The sequence below is a fragment of the Physella acuta genome, unplaced genomic scaffold (assembly GCF_028476545.2).
Source record: "Physella acuta isolate Inbredline_101_S28 unplaced genomic scaffold, ASM2847654v3 ptg000652l, whole genome shotgun sequence".
Lineage (NCBI taxonomy): Eukaryota > Metazoa > Mollusca > Gastropoda > Physidae > Physella > Physella acuta.
Window position 1 is genome coordinate 720 of NW_026732171.1, and position 18,473 is coordinate 19,192.

The following is an 18,473-nucleotide window of genomic DNA, read 5'->3' on the forward strand; positions in this document are numbered from 1 at the left end:
TAAACTTGCGTTGAATGAACATGCCGACAATTATTACTATAATTTGAAAAATGAAAATTATTTCCCGACACTTTCAATAGTAATTTTTTAACTCATAAATTAAGACAAATGCGCACGATAATATTCTAACACTTAAATCCATCCAAGACCAACGACAAACATATGCGTTACATACAGAACTGAGCTTTATATATTAGATATATGTATATATTTATATATATATTATATGTGTATATATATGTATATATTTATATTTATATATATGTATATATATATACATATATATATACATACATATATATATACATACATATATTATATTTATGTGTATATATTGTATGTGTATATATATATGTATACACATATATAATATAATATATATATATGTGTATATATATACATATATATATATATAATGTGTGTGTTAACGTATGTTATCAACTCGAATCTTGGATTTGGCAGATTGCGCTATCTTCTCTCACACAGTCAACAACAAATGCAGAACTAATTGTACTGATTGAAGAAACAATAATAACCAGTTTAATGATAGTGGCACAGCCCACGACGTTCTGATTATAATTATCAGCAATAAAACGCTTTTTAACATTCTAAAACAATGTGGATCGGATAGCTTTTCAAGAATCCGTGATTTTTATTTCTCTTTAATACAGTGATCCAGGCAAGGTGTAGTGTAATGCAATCAAGTAAAAGTATCTGATCTCTCTCGTTAAACTAGTCGCGTCATTTCTTAACAAAACTGGCTAGTGAAATTGTACATTACGCGTTAATACAATTGGTTTATTTTCTAAGTGTTAAAAGAGTTATCTACTGGCCAATACAGTACAAATACTTGCAATTTTTGTTCGCGAAAACGCACACACCTCCCAATCATCTTGTACAAAGTTTGTAGAGCGGGTTTTAACGGAACTACCTTTATAAAAATGTTACACAATCGTACGATGCACTTTAGTACAAATAGTTTCTTTTCTAAGTGCTAAAGGTTGTTTACTCAAAATCTAGTGTAATTTTGCGATTTTATTTAGCCTAAAAGCCCCCCCCCCCCCCCTTGTACCATCTTGATAAAAGTCGCTGACGTATTTTATGGTTAAACAATCGTACAAAACGTTGAATACAATTGTTTCTTTTATAAGTGGTAACGTTCATCGACTTACCAATCTAGTGTAAATTCTTCAGATTTTAGTCTCAGTGCTGGTGGTTCTTGAAACCAAAATAAATTATGATATGAGTTAGGTGATAACGATGAGGCCAACAACTGCTCTGGAAAAAGTGTTGTCTGAACAAATGGATGACGATGAATTTACAGAGATAATTGAAGATGAAATCGACTATGACTTTAGATAGCTCTCCAGTCTTGTTTGAGCGAGGCAAATGTCGCGACCATCTGTGTTGGGGATTTTCATTACTTAAGGTGCAAGGACAAAAAGTCTTCTATACTGCAATAGATGGACGAAGAAGGTGACTTTGAGGTTGAATACCTTAAAAGAAGTGAAAAGGTGTAAAACAAATTCATAAACTTCGAAACTGACCAAGTATGGTCTGTGAATTAAAAAAAAAGTCATCATTACTACTGTGCATACAAAGTCTGACAGTTCTGGGACAAAACGCACCAAGTGTGTCCATCGAAGACATCGTGAAATATGCAGCCTAAATATTCTTTAACTGTTAATTGAAAGACAGGCCTAACTTTTTCTTTCAATTTTAGTATAGTCCCTGTATTAATATCTTTGGCCACTGTCTGAGGCTCTTCCCGTGTCCACAATAAAATATGTATAAAATTAACCTTTTACTGTTTCAATTCAATCTTGTGTAAATTATTTTCAATGGCAATAAAAAAAAGTTCTTTGCGATCACATAGATTCAACCATATAATATTTGAAAATGTGTGACTTTTTCACCCCAGGTATGTGACTTTGACCCCGCACTGGGGTAAAATGTCACAATACTAAATCACCATTTTGCTAGTCTATCATGGGCATACCGTGAACAGCTATTCCGGATGGCTGTGCACACAGTTAGTCCGAAGTGTGGAACTAGTATCTGGTACGTTGGCATTGTTAAAGGTTCACAATTCTTGTCTCTAAATCCTAAAAAGAGGAAATTTGTGACTTTTCACCCCCCCCCCCCTCCTCCCCTAATAAATTTATTCTTTAAAATGTTCTATTTATTTTTCTCAGCATGTTCTAGGTTAGGTTCTACTTCTGATATTTAGGCTTACTAATGAACATTTCCGAAAATATAATCAGTTAATATGTACACAATATGTTAAATAGTAAAGTGGAAGTAAGTTTTGGTCGACTAAAACAAGTGTGGAGGGGGGGGGGGTAAAATTGCTGTGGACGCAGAGGCGTAGCGACCCCTCCCCGACGCCCGGGGACAAACTTTCAATATATTTTTTTATATTTATCATTCAAAATAGTAGCTAAAATGAGCTTATTTTTGGCGCCCCTAGGGTCGGCCCCCCGGGGACATATGTATCCTCCCGTCGCTACGCCTCTGAGTGGACGTCCTAAATGTATGATCCCTTGAGTCATACCAAACCACTGTTATTATTCTTTTACATATTTCTTCAATTGATTACAGCATACAACTCCGCTGCCATTTTTAATTACTGATAAGTACCTAGTTTATCATGTCCATCCACCTCGTCTGAAAGGAATGATAAAAGCAAGTAGTATTGCCTTAATTTATATCGTTTGGTAAGTATCACTTGTAAAATAGGAATGTGTAATTTTTTCTCAAAACTCTATATATATTTAGTTATCACCATACACGGTTTTCTCTCACTATAAGTATATCTGATTTGTAAGTATTTTTACTGGACATCTGGGCATTCTAGCATATCGACTTTTGACAAGAGATTTCCCAGCATTTCTGGAAGTGACTGCCTAAAGTAATATAAATACTGGCAATTCCCAGCATATCGGACATTGACCACACGACAGGCGATACGAATTGGCCAATCGATTCGGGAACTAGCTTAAAAATTCGTAATAAGTTGTAATTAAGAAGAGAAAAAACATTTAATTGACCGAGTTTTATCTGCATTGACCAGTTTTAGCATGACAATTCCATTCCAAAGCAAAGTTCTGCCCGATACTTTGGTGAAAGGTCAAATACAGTGGTACTTCGACATGCGAGTGCCCCGAAAAATGAGATGTTTGAGATTCGAGGGGTCTAATGAGCTCAAATATGTTTGAATATACGAGCAAAATTTGAGATACAAGTAACCGGATACGCGGGTTAGTTAGTGGAAAAGAAATACCCCCGAAAAGTTTTAACTGTGTGCATCTGAGCCATTTAACTCATGTATGAAACATTCTGAAAAGGAGGAAAACCTCCTTGAAAGATTTATATTATCGACTCGCATTGAAAAGTGAGGAAAGAATGGCGAAAATGCAGAGACCAGCGAAGAGAAAGTAACGGAACGTAATAGAGAAAAATTCAATATTATTTTCGGTCGTTAAGTCCCGTTACGTTTAGGGATAAAGTGTAATGTTTAGAGTGTAACGATTAAGTAACGGAAAAAGCTTATCGTACGTGTTTTATATACCAGATGTTAACACACATTGTGGTGAAGCAATTACAGTTGCTCTGATTGTAGATGGAGCGTTTCCCAATCTGCACGAAGAACTGCTCACAATGACAAACATTGTTAATGTAACGTTTTTTTCGCTTTTTCCCACTTTGGCTGATTTTGGGCTTTTGCCTTTTTAATTTTTTAATTTATCTTCCTTCCTTTATCTGTCGTTCATTTAACAGGCTTATTTAACTTGCTTCCTCTGTCGTCTGTCTGTCGTCATAGATTGAAACTGCCGAGTGAGATTTCGAGCACTTCTAACTGTCCGATTCGTTTCAGCCTTGTCACGTGGGTCAAGATTCGGTGACAATGCAATATGACATCAAATGTGATCTTAACTGGATGTCTAATTAATTTTTAAATTAATTAATTAAATTGTACCATATAAAGTAGTATAAGACATACTATTTACCGATCTAATACACGCGCATTTTTATGTTCATTTGGTGAGCACATCGTTATTGGTCATAAAACTATTGCATTAAAAAATTTAAAGTAGGGGGGGAAAAAAGCATAAATAACTTTTTAATACCAAAATTGTATGTAATAATGCTTTCAAAAGGAGAAAATAAATTATTGTCTTTAAATATATAATAATACACTACTATTTAAATAACTATTTTAAAAAAGCGTCAGTCTCTCTCTCTCTCTCTCTCTCTCTCTCCCCTCCCTCTCCATTGTAGCAAGATAATTTAATTAACGTTTCTGCGAGGTTCTTATTTTTGCCAGCTTTTTAATGTCTGATTGACTGTATTTTATCATTACAGGATTCTTTTCATTGCATTTTATGATAACATCTGGGTTTATCCTATATTGAAGACTTTATCAGTCCATGGACGTGCAGTGTTTTTAATCTTTTGTATGGTGATTTTTGGATTACTATATATTTTAGGAGAAAAAACATCTTCTGCCTTTTGGAGTGAGTATAAAAATAAATGAAATAGTGGTGTTTTTTTTTTTTTTTACTTTGCTTTAACCTAAAATTAAAAATACATTAAACAGCGAAACTATTCCCTCTCTCTTCCACCCCCTCCTCCATCCCCAACCTTGTCGACTACAAATTTACCTACACACTAACATTGAACATAACCCCAGTCTAAAGGCAATGTTATGGTTAGAAGATATTCTGGAATGAATTATCAAATTCAGCAATTTGCTGGTTAGCATTTTTTTAGATTGCTTAATGCATAATACGGTTTATTTCGAATAGACAGGGCTAATGTGTGTATATATATATGTATGTATATATATGTATGTATATATATATGTATGTATATATATATGTATGTATATATATATATGATGTATATATATATATGATGTATATATATATGTATGTATATATATATGTATGTATATATATATATGTATGTATATATATATATATTTATGTATATATATATATGTATGTATATATATATATGTATGTATATATATATGTATGTATATATATATATGATGTATATATATATATGATGTATATATATATATGATGTATATATATATGTATGTATATATATATGTATGTATATATATATGTATGTATATATATATGTATGTATATATATATATATTTATGTATATATATATATGTATGTATATATATATGTTTGTATATATATATATATGTATGTATATATATATTTATGTATATATATATGTATGTATATATATATGTATGTATATATATATATGTATGTATATATATATATATATATATATGTATATATATATATATATGTATATATATATATATATATGTATATATAAATATATATATATATATATATATATATATATATATATATATATATATATATATATATAATGTATATGTATATATATATATATATATGTCTGTATATATATATATGTATATATTATATATATATATATATATATATATATATATATATATATATATATATATACATATATATAAATATATATATATATATATACATATATATATATATAAATACATATACATACATATGTATATATATGTGTGTGTGTGTGTGTTTCTTATCTTCCTATTATTTTTTTATTCAGAACAAGAACCTGCAACAACAAATCTTCAAAAACCTGAAGTAATAAGTACACATAAAAAGTATCTTTAAAATAACTTGTTTTCTTCTGATACAATTAACTCAAATGATTTTTTCAACTTTTTTTTTCATTATTTGATACCAGCAAATGACGGGTTTTTGTTTTTAATTGTAATGACATTTGTGTAGTTCTGCACTTTTAATTAAAAAATTTTATTTTTTGCCTTTCGATGGTTGTTTTGCATCTTAATTTGAAAATGTTTGTATCTTTTTTATAAGTTTTTCTTTTGATTCCTCTGTTTTTTTTTTTTTGACTGTCGTAATATGTCGAAACAGGCTAGCAAAAACTTCTACTGGGCTAACTCCTTTCAAACTTGGTACACAGGTCAAGACCAGATGACAATTCAGTGCGACATAAAATTTGACATTTTCTTATGTTTAATTAATTTTATTTTTCCATTTTTAATAATTCCTACATAAAGTACTAATTTTCCGCGCTTTATATGCACATCGTTTGCGTTCATTTTCTGTGAAACTATTTTTCGCTATGTGATTCTGCGCTACACTGCCCAAGCTTATAGTATTTTTTCTTCTCTAACATAAACCCAAGTTTATCTGGAAGCGGAACTTTACCCGTTGCCGGAATTATAAACGGAAACACAATTTTAACGGAAACGAAAATTTAAACCGAATCAGTACACATAACTTAACCCTTTATTTACGGAATTAAGTTCTGAATGAAATTTTTTCTTAATCAATGTGTTATCATATTGCTTTTGGCACATTTAAAGCATATGTCGAAGGAAATTTCGTTTCATAAATTTTTAATGGCCCAAACATATATTGGTACTTATAAGTACCGTCAGGAATGTAGGGCATTTTTTCCAAAAAAATTTTTTTTTACAAAACAGGAACATACGATACCATTTAGTAACTAATAACATGGCAATGATTATAAAAATCATTTTTGTAATTTTCACACATAAATACAGTACAAAAGTGTATTTTGAGTACGATTTTTACTGAATTTTCTATCGGAACACATTTTAGACCTCAAACACAGCAAAAGTTGCCGACATGTCATGCTCCCTCATTCTTAATTGTGGTCTTTCTGGTGTAGCAACGGTTGCCGGACTGAACATGCTTTTTCTGGAAGCTTCCAATAGCTATTATAATGAGCCGCATGAACAAACAAAAGCCTAGTCATTCAGCACACAACTAGTGCCTACTAGTAATACTAGTCATAACATTCTAGTAGGCTACAATTATACAAGTCTACACTACAGTGTAAAGTTCATAAATAGAAGTGAGCTCAATGTGTTTAGGATAGTCGTAGTGGCCTACTGTTTTCTGTTTGCTGATTAAAATGTACCATATAGATCTATACTATATGCAGAAATATGGGGTATTACTAGTCTACATGTATACAGTACGTAAATGCTAGTTATTGTAGGCAAGACAGTTTATTGCAGTAAATATAACTAACAAATTAAATATTACTACTAGAACTAGGCTTTGGTATACAAATGAAGTATACTAAACCTAGTAAATGAGCCTGCAACTGCTACCTTTATTATTGTTATTCTTTTACTACTAGAAATCAACATGTAATTACAATATTTCTATGGTAAAACATATGCTAACATTCTTATAAATGTGTAAATATCATTTTTTGAGTACATTTCGATAATTAATTATCAAAATAATATTTAAGTCACTTCACATCGAAAATTCGCCATTTTCTAGAAATCCTAAAAAATGACCGTGTGCCCTGACGGTACTTATAAGTCCACTTGTAAACATCGATCTATTACATAGACAATTTGATAAAAATTGTAAAACTAGAAGTTAGACGCGTTTTCTGACTATTGAAGGTGCCAATAAAAAATATTTGGGGTTGAAAACTTGAAAAATAAGGTAAAACAAAGGGAAATCAGGAACGTGTGTGAGAACTGTACAGAACAATTGTGAACTACCGATACAGCAAGACATTGAAAATGGCGCCACACCAGAAATTTTCAAAAACCATCGATACCTCCAACTACCGGCGACTCAGGGGAGATAATACTATTAATTACCTCAAGAAATTTTAAAATTCGTATTAAATTAAAAATAATACAGGCACCTAATTAAAGTGGTACTTATAAGTACCGTCAGTAGATAAAGGGTTAAACCGAAAGTCAACCGAAACCGGAATTTTTAACTGAAAAGGAAATTTTCCGAGAACTACAGTTTACCTGAACCTCTACTGAAAATTTAACTTTGACTTTTCCAACTTTGTAACGGAAATCCGGGTTGTTGTTTTTTTTTTTTTTTTTTTTTTTGCCGTTTCAGCAGCTAGTTTACCTCCGCCAATGTAATTCTAAATTTTACCGCCCTTTTAGTTTTCAAACTTACCTGAGTCGGGAAAACTTAGTTTTGCAAATTTGTACTTATGTCTGTGTGTGTATATGTATGTGTGTATGTCTGTGAACACGATAACTTGATTACCGTTACAGCTAGGTTGATGATATTTCATACATAAGTATTATATCCAAAAAAATTTGTTCTGTGTCAACTTTTCTGCGATTTCCGGTACCCAAAGTACTATATCAAACTGAAATACGGACAAAATTGTAAAACTGTTTTCCGACTCATGGAGGTGAAAAACGTCGAGATTTTTTAAAATCTCGACTTCGAATTTTTGCACGATTTCAATACTTCCTCTATACTTCGTATACGAGAAAGTTAAAATATTGGAAAATCGTTTAAGAACATCGGAACCAGGAACGGAACTACAGGGGGGGGGGGGCACGCCATTTAGGGCCCACATCCGACCATAATTTAAAAAAATGTATAGTTAAAAAAATATTAATTTTCTTGCATTTTTTACTTAATGGTTGTTTTGTAAAAAGATTACCGTAGCTGCGGTTGGGTTATCTTTAGTCTTTAGACACCACCCCACGCTCTTGTATATTCTTTTTACCTTTTTACTTTCTCGTATATACGAAGTATAGAGAAAGTATTGTAATCGTGCACAAAAATCAATTGAAATTTTAACAATTTTCACCGTATTACACCGCAGTCCTTCATCACATCCGAAGTATAGAGGACTTATTTTAATCGGGCAAAAATTATCAATCCAGATTTATCAAAATTAAGAGGTTTTATACGTAATCCAGTCTGAAAAACTGGGCTTTGCAATTCTGTCCGTATGTCTGTCTGTCTGTCTGTCTGTCCGTGTGTAAACATGATAACTTGAGTACCGTTACAGCTAGGTTGATGAAATTTCATATATAAGTATTTTATCAAAATCGTAGATCCGTATCAACTTTTGAGCGATTTCCGATAACCGGAAGTGGTACTTTTTCTACTTTGAATTTTCAAAAGCCTATAACTTGAGTACTATTTCAGATAGATAAATGAAATTTCACATGTAAGTATAAGATCTAATTCTCTACCTTCTGTCACATTTTGAGTAATTTCCGTTGCCCGGAAATACTAATTTACGCTACTTCCGATTTCTCAAAAAACTAATGTAAATTTTTAAAGTACTAATAATATTGCGCACTATTATGCACTTTTTTATTTCGCGTTCGCTTGGTGTGCAATCTTTTTTCTACGAGATTTTATTCTATTTTTAAAACTTTAAGTATTCAAAATGGATTAAAAATCATGTCTATAGCCCGAGTTCCCATCCCCTGTTATTTTATATAAGAATATTCGAGAAAGTTTAGGGGAGATCATCCCGGTTTATTTTTTAAACCACTGTGAAAGCCAAATCCTACAATCAAACCCATCAAAGATAAGCAAACGTTCAAACCACTTCCATGACTTATTCCCTTTTTAAATAGTCAAATTGGGGTGCTCATAAGCTCCTTTTAATAGATTTGCACTAAACACATTAAAAAGCAATTCTTTTAGTTATTATTTTTATAAAATACTTCCTAAAGATTGACGTTACACAAAAAGGAAATGTATTTAAAATTAATAATATAAATACAAAAAAAAACATAAAAATAAACATAACACGAGTCACCATTACTTGTACAAAGCTTTCATGGTTTATATTATTTTGACCGACTAGAGGTTAAGAGGTTTTATAGTAGAGATAAAATAAAACTGAATTTCACAAAACACATGAATGCACTTACACACGTGACATAATGTTGTAATTTGTATTAATTGACAAAAAAAAACCCAACAGGCCAGCAATGAGTATCTTATGTTCGTATTTTGTGTTTGTATATATATATATATATATATATGGTGGCCGGAAAGAACCGCAACGGAAAAAAGTGCAAAACAAAAAGCGCAACGGATATAAGCGCACACGGAAAAAAGCGCAAAGAGAAAAAAGCGCAAAAAGAAAAAATCGCAAAGAGAAAAAAGCGCACACAGAAAAAAGCGCACACGGAAAAAAGCGCAAAGAGAAAAAAGCGCACACGAAAAAAAGCGCAAAGAGAAAAAAGCGCAAAGAGAAAAAAGCGCAAAAAGAAAAAAGCGCAAACAGAAAAAGCGCAAACGGAAAAAAGCGCAAACAGACAAAAGCGCACACGGAAAAAAGCGCAAACGGAAAAAAGCGCAAACGGAAAAAAGTGCAAACAGAAAAAAGCGCACACAGAAAAAAGCGCAAACGGAAAAAAGCGCAAACGGAAAAAAGCGCAAACGGAAAAAAGCGCAAACAGAAAAAAGCGCAAACGGAAAAAAGCGCAAACAGAAAAATGCGCAACCAAAAAAAAACAACGAAAAATGTGCAAAAGAGAAATTTAGCACAAATACCTATATCGACTAGATTACACATTTATACATGACAGTTAGGGCTGCTGTGAGAGTGTCGTGTTTGATCACGTGATTTACTACCATTTAAAGCGTACCACTACCATGTTCACTCCCCTCACCACGATACAGGCAATAATTGCTTTACACAATGCCTATTATTTTCTTGGTCAATAATGATATATATATATATATATATATATATATATATATATATATATATATATATATATATATATATATATATACATATATATATATATATACACATATATATATATACACACATATATATATACATATATATATATATATATATATATATATACACACACATATATATATATATATATATATATATATATATATACACACACACATATATATATATATATATATATATATATATATATATATATATATATATATATATATATATATATATATATATATATATGTGTGTGTGTGTGTGTGTGTGTGTGTGTGTGTGTGTGTGTCTTTTTTTCAATTCAAACATGTGAGTTAGTTTGTCACTCTGTTTTGAAAACCTCCTTTTTATTTTATGTCTTCCGTAATATTTCCCATCACCGAGCCGGGGTCAAAAGAATATGAAACATGAAAGCTTTGTATATATACTGGTTTCTCGTGTTATGTTTATTTATATATTTGTATTTATATTATTAATTTTAGATTTATTTCCTTTTTTGTACTATATCATTCTTTAGTATGTTTTTTAGCGCAATTTCAATACTGGGGGATTGCGATTATTAACTCGTCATTTCTGGATGGATGGATGGATGTGTGTCCGCAGCTTTAAGTCGTCTTTAAGTCGTATCTCCTCCTCAACGAAGCAATATCGTTGACTAGTTCCAAAAGCAAATATGTTAAGCAAGTTCCGAGGATGAACATAGGCCAAAAGAATTCCCGTAATTCCTTCTTGGATTTCCCGGAAAAGCCAAAAAAAACCTCGAAAAAATGCAGTTTTTGGCCCATATCTTGGCAACCAGACCATTTAGCGACTTGAAACATTTACCAATCGGTTCCTGACATAATTTAAAACAATATTGCCAAAAAAAGTTTTCAAAAATATCCTTTCGTTCGTTCACACAAAATTAATTTCTTCTAATTTGTATTGGCTAAGATTACTAAGAATATACAAATATTTCTAGAAGAAGCGAAGCGGTGAAGTTCCAAACCAAGCACACTGGCTGAGGCAGTCGCTAGTGAGAGGTAACTTCTACTTGTAACACGCTGCCATTGGCCAGACTCGCGCAGAACTCGCGAGGGGGCGGGGACTAGCTCTGTTCGTCTGATTTAAACTGAGCATCTTGTAGGTTTTTAGCGCAAAGCGCTGAGGTTCGAAAGGATTTTACCATAGCGAATGAGCGGAGGTTCGAAAGGATTTTTACGTAGGTCTGTGAATTCTAAAAAAATAATTAAGGAAATTGCGCTTAAATTGTCACTAGACTTTTTATTAACTTGTTTTAATAATAATTAAACGAAGTAATTGCTGTTTAATTTGTTTAGTACAAATATATTAAAATGAACTTATGAGCATCCTATTTGACAATTTAAAAAAGGGAAATAAGTAATAGAAGTGGTCTTTCGCGCAATGGATTTTTTTAAAGCATTTTGCCAACAACAGCGAGTTTCATTGTAGGAGAAAGAGAACTCGGGTTTCACAATGGTTTAAAAACAAAGGGATAAAGAATATACATCGTGGAGTGGTGTCTATAGAATAAAGATAACCCAACAGCAGCTACAATACTCTTTTTACAAACAACCATCGAGTCATAAATGCAAGAAAAATATTTTTTAACTATTAAAATAAACCGGGAGTGATCTCCCCTAAACTTTTTCGAATATTCTTTAATGAAACAACAAGGGATGGCAACTCGGGATATAGACATGATTTTTAATCCATATTAAAAACTTAAACTTTTTAAAAATAGAATAAAATCTCTTAGAAAAAAAATTGCACACCAAGTGAACGCCAAATAAAATGTGCATAATAGTGCAGAATATTATTAGTACTTTTTAAATTCAAATGCGACATTTCATTTATCTATCTGAAATAGCACTCTAGTTATGGGCTTTTCAAAAATTCAAAGTAGAAAAAGTTCCATTTCCCGGTTATCGGAAATCGCTCAAAAGTTGATACGGATCTACGATTTTCATATAATACTTATATATGAAATTTCATCATCCTAGCTGTAACGGTACTCAAGTTATTGTGTTTACTCACACACACACACGGACAAGATTGCAAAACTATGATTTTCCGACTCAGGGAGGTGTAAAACATCGAGATTTGCATACATCTCGATTTTTTTTTTTTTTTTGCACGATTAGAAGACTCTATACTTAGTATTATACGAGAAAGTAAAAAATGATTATGGTCGGCCGTGAACCCCCTAAACGCGTGCACCCCCCCCCCCCCCCGCATTGCGGGGTCTGGAGGCGCTGTAGTTCCGCCCCTGAAATTAAGGTTTACATGGGCTTATATATATACTAGCCATCGGTACCCGTTTCACGTGAATTATAGGCCTATATATTTTAAAATGTATTTGTTTGAGAAAAATAATTTATGAAATAATTACTGGTCAAAACGCAATGTGCTTTATTACACGCTGAACGATATTAGTGACAAAGCAAAGAAATAACTAAATCCAACACATTTAACATAACAAAGGCACACACTGATTAAGTGACTTAAATGATTCCGTTAAAAATCTGGCTATTCAATGTTTATTATGTTGTTTTTAAGTAATTTGTATTAGTTTGACCGATAAAATTGTATATATTTCATAGCGTACATCTTGATGTCTAAATCTAGATCTAAGCCACTTAGCGTCTACGTCTAGTTTTTGCGTAGATTTAGATCTAGTCTAGATCTAGAATCCAAATAGATAAAATAAATTTTATAAGTTTAGGTCGGAAAAATTGTATTGTATACATTTCATAGCGTCCGTAGATCTAAATCAAATTTGAATGAAATAGTTCATTTCTTTTTATTCTAAACTCGGCAGATGACGTCATTAGTTAATGTATAAACATAAGTGACGTCATTGTTTCATGGGTTCTTTTTCACAACTACAAACACTTTTCCTGTTGCATAATTTAAACTGTTTTTCTACATTCGAATATGCCTTTATTTTTTTTTCTTCTTTAAATAAAATGTTGGTTATACATTTAAAACATATTATTTTCAACAAAAGTCCGTATCAAGTTCTCCATATATCACTATAGATTCTGATGTGATACCCTGCGAAAATATTTTGCGGACAGAGAGAGAGAGAGAAGTGCTCACATGGTCTTTTATATATTAGGATATGTATAGTTGGCGTTATTTTGTGCACACTGTCGACCTATTAATTCATGTGGACAGATTTAGTACAACTTGATTCAACCAGAGACAAAAAGATCAATGTATGTATGAAGGTTTGCAGCGAAAGATAACTTCCACTGAATTAGTACTAGACCTCGGATTGTTGTGCGATGCGCTCCGAGAATTGTCTGAATTAAGTTTAGATTTGCAAGAGCGCAACATGGACATCTACTCTAGAAAACAGATTTTTTTAAAAATCAAGGCTGTTGTACAGATTTATGAAGAATGGCAAATTATTCCAGGCCCTTATTATTAAATTGCGGCCACTGCTGTAGACGGTAACCGTTTCAAAGGAGTTACACTTCACACCAAAAACTGTAACAGTGATCCACTTTTTAACTTTCTCGAATATAATTATATAACACCACGGGGGATGGCGACTTCTTCTTCCGGTCAACGGAAACTACTCAAAATATAGCAGAAGGCAGAAAATTATATATTTTACTTACATGTGAAATTTCATTTATCTATCTGAAACAGTACTCGTTATAGGCTTTTGAAAAATTGAGAGAAGAATAAGTTCCACTTCCGGTTACTGGAAATCACCGAAAAGCTGATACATAACTACAAATTTGATCTAATACTTATGTACGAAATATCATCAACCTAGCTGTAACGGTACTCAAGTTATCGTATTCACAGACACACACACACACACACACACACACATACAGAATTACGGACAAAATTGCAAAACTATGCTTTTCCGACTCAGGGAGGTGTAAAAAGTCGAGATTTGAGAAAATATATTTTCTGTTGTTTTTTTTATTTTTTTATTTTATTTGTTTCGCGATTACAATACTTCCTCTGTACTTCGTGAGAAAGTAAAAAACTATAAGAATCAATAGGTAAGAAAAGTCTATGTAATCATACTAAATTTTTGAAAAATTATTTTTAGAAATATAGCTACATTTTCAAAAATTAAAGCCGTTTTGGAAACATTGATTACACTCTTTTTCATATTTTTGTATTGAACATAAGCCATTGAAAATGATTTTGAATCTTATATATAAAGCTCAGTTCTGTATGTAACGCATATGTTTGTCGTTGGTCTTGGATGGATTTAAGTGTTAGACAATTATCGTGCGCATTTGTCTAAATTTATGAGTTAAAAAATTACTATTGAAAGTGATGGGAAATAATTTTCATTTTTCAAATTATAGTAATAATTGTCGGCATGTTCATTAAACACAAGTTTTAAAAAAATATCATCTTTTACAAAAATTCTAATTATGTCTTTATTTAGTCGTATAGCATTTACTTCCCTTTGATAAATTAGGAAAACACAATTACTTCCCTTTATAAAACCATTGCATTAGTGGAAAATAATTTACTTTTTATTACTTTGTTTTGGTGTTGGGAAAAAAAATAATTACATAATTAGCGGGGATTGATCAAGTGCAAATGTTGTAGGTATTTTACGGATAAGCTTGGAGTATTAAAATTGTTCATTAAATTGAAACAGGCGCGTTCGTTTAAGTGAGTGCAAAAGACTATGAATAAGTTGGGGTACTATAGTCGTTCATTAAGCTAAAACAGGTGATTCCGCCCCGGGCGTTTATGTTCGCGTTAGTGTTTTCTTTGTGTTTAGGTGGGTTTGCGTTAGTGGTTGCGTTTTGATTTGGTTCGTTTTTGTTCTTTCTTTTTTCGTTTTTGTTTGTGTTTTTTTGTTTGGGTTTGTATTTGTGTTTTTGGTTGGTTTTGCGTTTGGATTTGGTTTGTTTTCGTTTGCTTTTTCGTTGTTTTTTTTTTGTTGGTATTGGTGTTTGTGGTTGGGTTTGTTGTTAGGTTTTTGTTTTCGTTTGCTTTTTTGTTTGTTTTTTCTTTGTGTTTGTATTGGTGTTTGTGGTTGTGGTTGGGTTTGTTGTTAGGTTTTTGTTTTCGTTTGTACTTGTAATTGTGTTAGCGTTATGTTTGCGTTTTGTTGTTTTGGTTGGTTGTGGTTTGGGTGGGCAATGCCGGGTTTATGATCATTACTAAACACACAGGTAATGGTCTTTAACAGAAAGGTTTTTCACAGAAGCCAGAGCAGGGCCTGGCCGGGACGGCTAGTTTAATATATAAAGTTCAATTCTGTATGTAAAATTCTTATTTCCAACAATAAATGTGTTTCGTGGATACTTCGATGGATTTAAGTGTTAGATTATTATCGTGCTCATAGTATAAATTTATGAGTTTAAAAAATACTATTGAAAGTCTTTAAAAACAATTTTCATTTTATGTATTTAGAATAATAATTTTCAATTATGAACATCACATAAACATTTTTAAAAGTGTAACTGTGTATCAACGTTTACAAAATTTCTAAAATTGTGTCTAAAGTGTATTGACTGCACAGTTACTTCCCTTTAAAAAAAATCATTAAATCTGGGGAAGAAAGAATTTACTTTTTATTACTTTGTTTTGGTGTTAAGAAAAAAAAATACATAATTAGTGGGGATTGATTTAGTGCAATGTCGTTGGTATTTTTAATACTGTCTTTTATTTATTCTATACACTGAACATACTGTTCAATAATTATTTTTTAAAATCAATAACATTTAATAAGCCAGGTCCTACAAATCCTATATGTTTATTTCTTTCCATTTACGGATAAGCTTGGTGTATTATCATTTTGTTCACTAAATTGAAACAGGCGCGTCCGCCAGCGCCCCTGCACGGTTCGATTTGGCACCCTGTGCTATCATGTGAGCGCTATGCTGCATAGTTTTAAACAGTGCGATAGACTATGGATAAGAAAGGTTTTCTAAAAATTGTGTCTAAAGTGTATTGACTGCACAGCTACTTCCCTTTAAAAAAAATCATTAAATCTGAGGAAGAAAGAATTTACTTTTTATTACTTTGTTTTGGTGTTAAGAAAAAAAATACATTATTAGCGGGGATTGATTTAGTGCAATGTCGTTGGTATTTTTAATACTGTCTTTTATTTATTCTATACACTGAACATACTGTTCAATAATTATTTTTTAAAATCAATAACATTTAATAAGCCAGGTCCTACAAATCCTATATGTTTATTTCTTTCCATTTACGGATAAGCTTGGTGTATTATCATTTTGTTCACTAAATTGAAACAGGCGCGTCCGCCAGCGCCCCTGCACGGTTCGATTTGGCACCCTGTGCTATCATGTGAGCGCTATGCTGCATAGTTTTAAACAGTGCGATAGACTATGGATAAGAAAGGTTACTATAGTCTTTAAGTGAATCAAATCCGGGCGTCCTCCGGCATCCCGACAGGGTGCTATTTGGCACACCGGGCCTTCCCGTGTACGCTATGGTACCTACGCTCGCGTGAGTTCAAAAGACTATGAATAAGTTATGTACTATAGTTGTTTACTAAGTTGAATCAGGCGGTTACGTCATGGTGCGTCATCTGGCGCCCAGACCGGCGCTATTAGGGGCCCCGGGCCTCCCGTGTTCGATTTGGCACCTACGTTCGTTAAAGTGAGTGCAAAAGACTTTGAATAAGTTGGGGTACTATAGTCGTTTATTAAGCTGAAACAGGCGATTACGCCACAGGGCTAGACTGTGAGCAATTTGCGTTTATGTTCGCGTTAGTGTTTTCTTTGTGTTTAGGTTGGGTTTGCGTTAGTGGTTGCGTTTTGATTTTGTTCGTTTTTGTTCTTTCTTTTTTCGTTTTTGTTTTCGTTTGTGTTTTTTTCTTTGGGTTTGTATTTGTGTTTGTGGTTGGTGTTGCGTTTGGATTTGGTTTGTTTTCGTTTGCTTTTTCGTTTTTTTTTTCTTTGTATTCATGTTTGTGGTTGGGTTTGTTGTTAGGTTTTTGTTTTCGTTTGCTTTTTTTTTGTTTTTTTCTTTGTGTTTGTATTGGTGTTTGTGGTTGTGGTTGGGTTTGTTGTTGGGTTTTTGTTTTCGTTTGTACTTGTAATTGTGTTAGCGTTATGTTTGCGTTTTGTTATTTTGGTTTTGGTTGGTTGTGGTTTGGGTGGGCAATGCCGGGTTTATGATGATTACTAAGCACACAGGCAATGGTCTTTAACAGAAAGGTTTTTGACAGAAGCCAGAGCAGGGCCTGGCCGGGACGGCTAGTCCATAATATAAGCGGGCAAGTAGTGTGTCAGTCCTTCCTTCCGTCATCACTATAGCTTTTGGAACCATAAAAGTAAACATCGCACCATGCTGTGCTTTTCAGTGCACCGCAGTGTCTTATTATAAGTAATAGAGTAGGGTTTTTTTATATAACGACATAGAGCTATTTTATAATTGTCACTGTCTTTACTCTTTCGCATAACGTCAAGAAAATATTAAATACACGCACACTGCTACAACATATTAAAAAGATTAATGTCAAATACAGAGTTTCTTCCAGGCATCTCTTCGGGGGGGGGGGGGGGGGGGCAAAGCCCCCCCGAAATTTTTTTACCGCCCCCCCCCCCCCCCGAACAAAATGAAATTTATAGAATTTATATAGAAAATATATACTTTTAACAGTGTCCGCCCCCCCCCCCCGAAGAAAGTTTACCGCCCCCTCCCCGAAAATTTCAAGTGCCCCCCCCCCCCCCGGAGAAAAAAGTCTGGAAGAAACACTGGTCAAATATCATTTTCGTTTAGATTCTCAGAAAAAGTGGATACATTTTAATAACATAATAACAGTAGGGTAGAAAAATCTAACTAATTAAACTCTTTTTTTCTAATTTTGACAAGGGAGGTAATTTAAAAATAA

At 32.5% G+C, this 18,473-nt stretch overlaps 1 protein-coding gene across 1 annotated transcript; it reads left to right on the forward strand.

The window, feature by feature from the left end:
- Positions 1-2,601: 2,601 nt before the first annotated feature.
- LOC131948613 (androgen-induced gene 1 protein) lies at positions 2,602-5,875 on the forward strand (the record flags this gene model as incomplete). Its single annotated transcript, XM_059310215.1, is given in 3 exon segments — positions 2,602-2,717; positions 4,366-4,517; positions 5,651-5,875. Coding segments are annotated over 3 exon segments (336 nt in total), but the record flags the coding sequence as incomplete, so codon positions are not given.
- Positions 5,876-18,473: the final 12,598 nt, after the last annotated feature.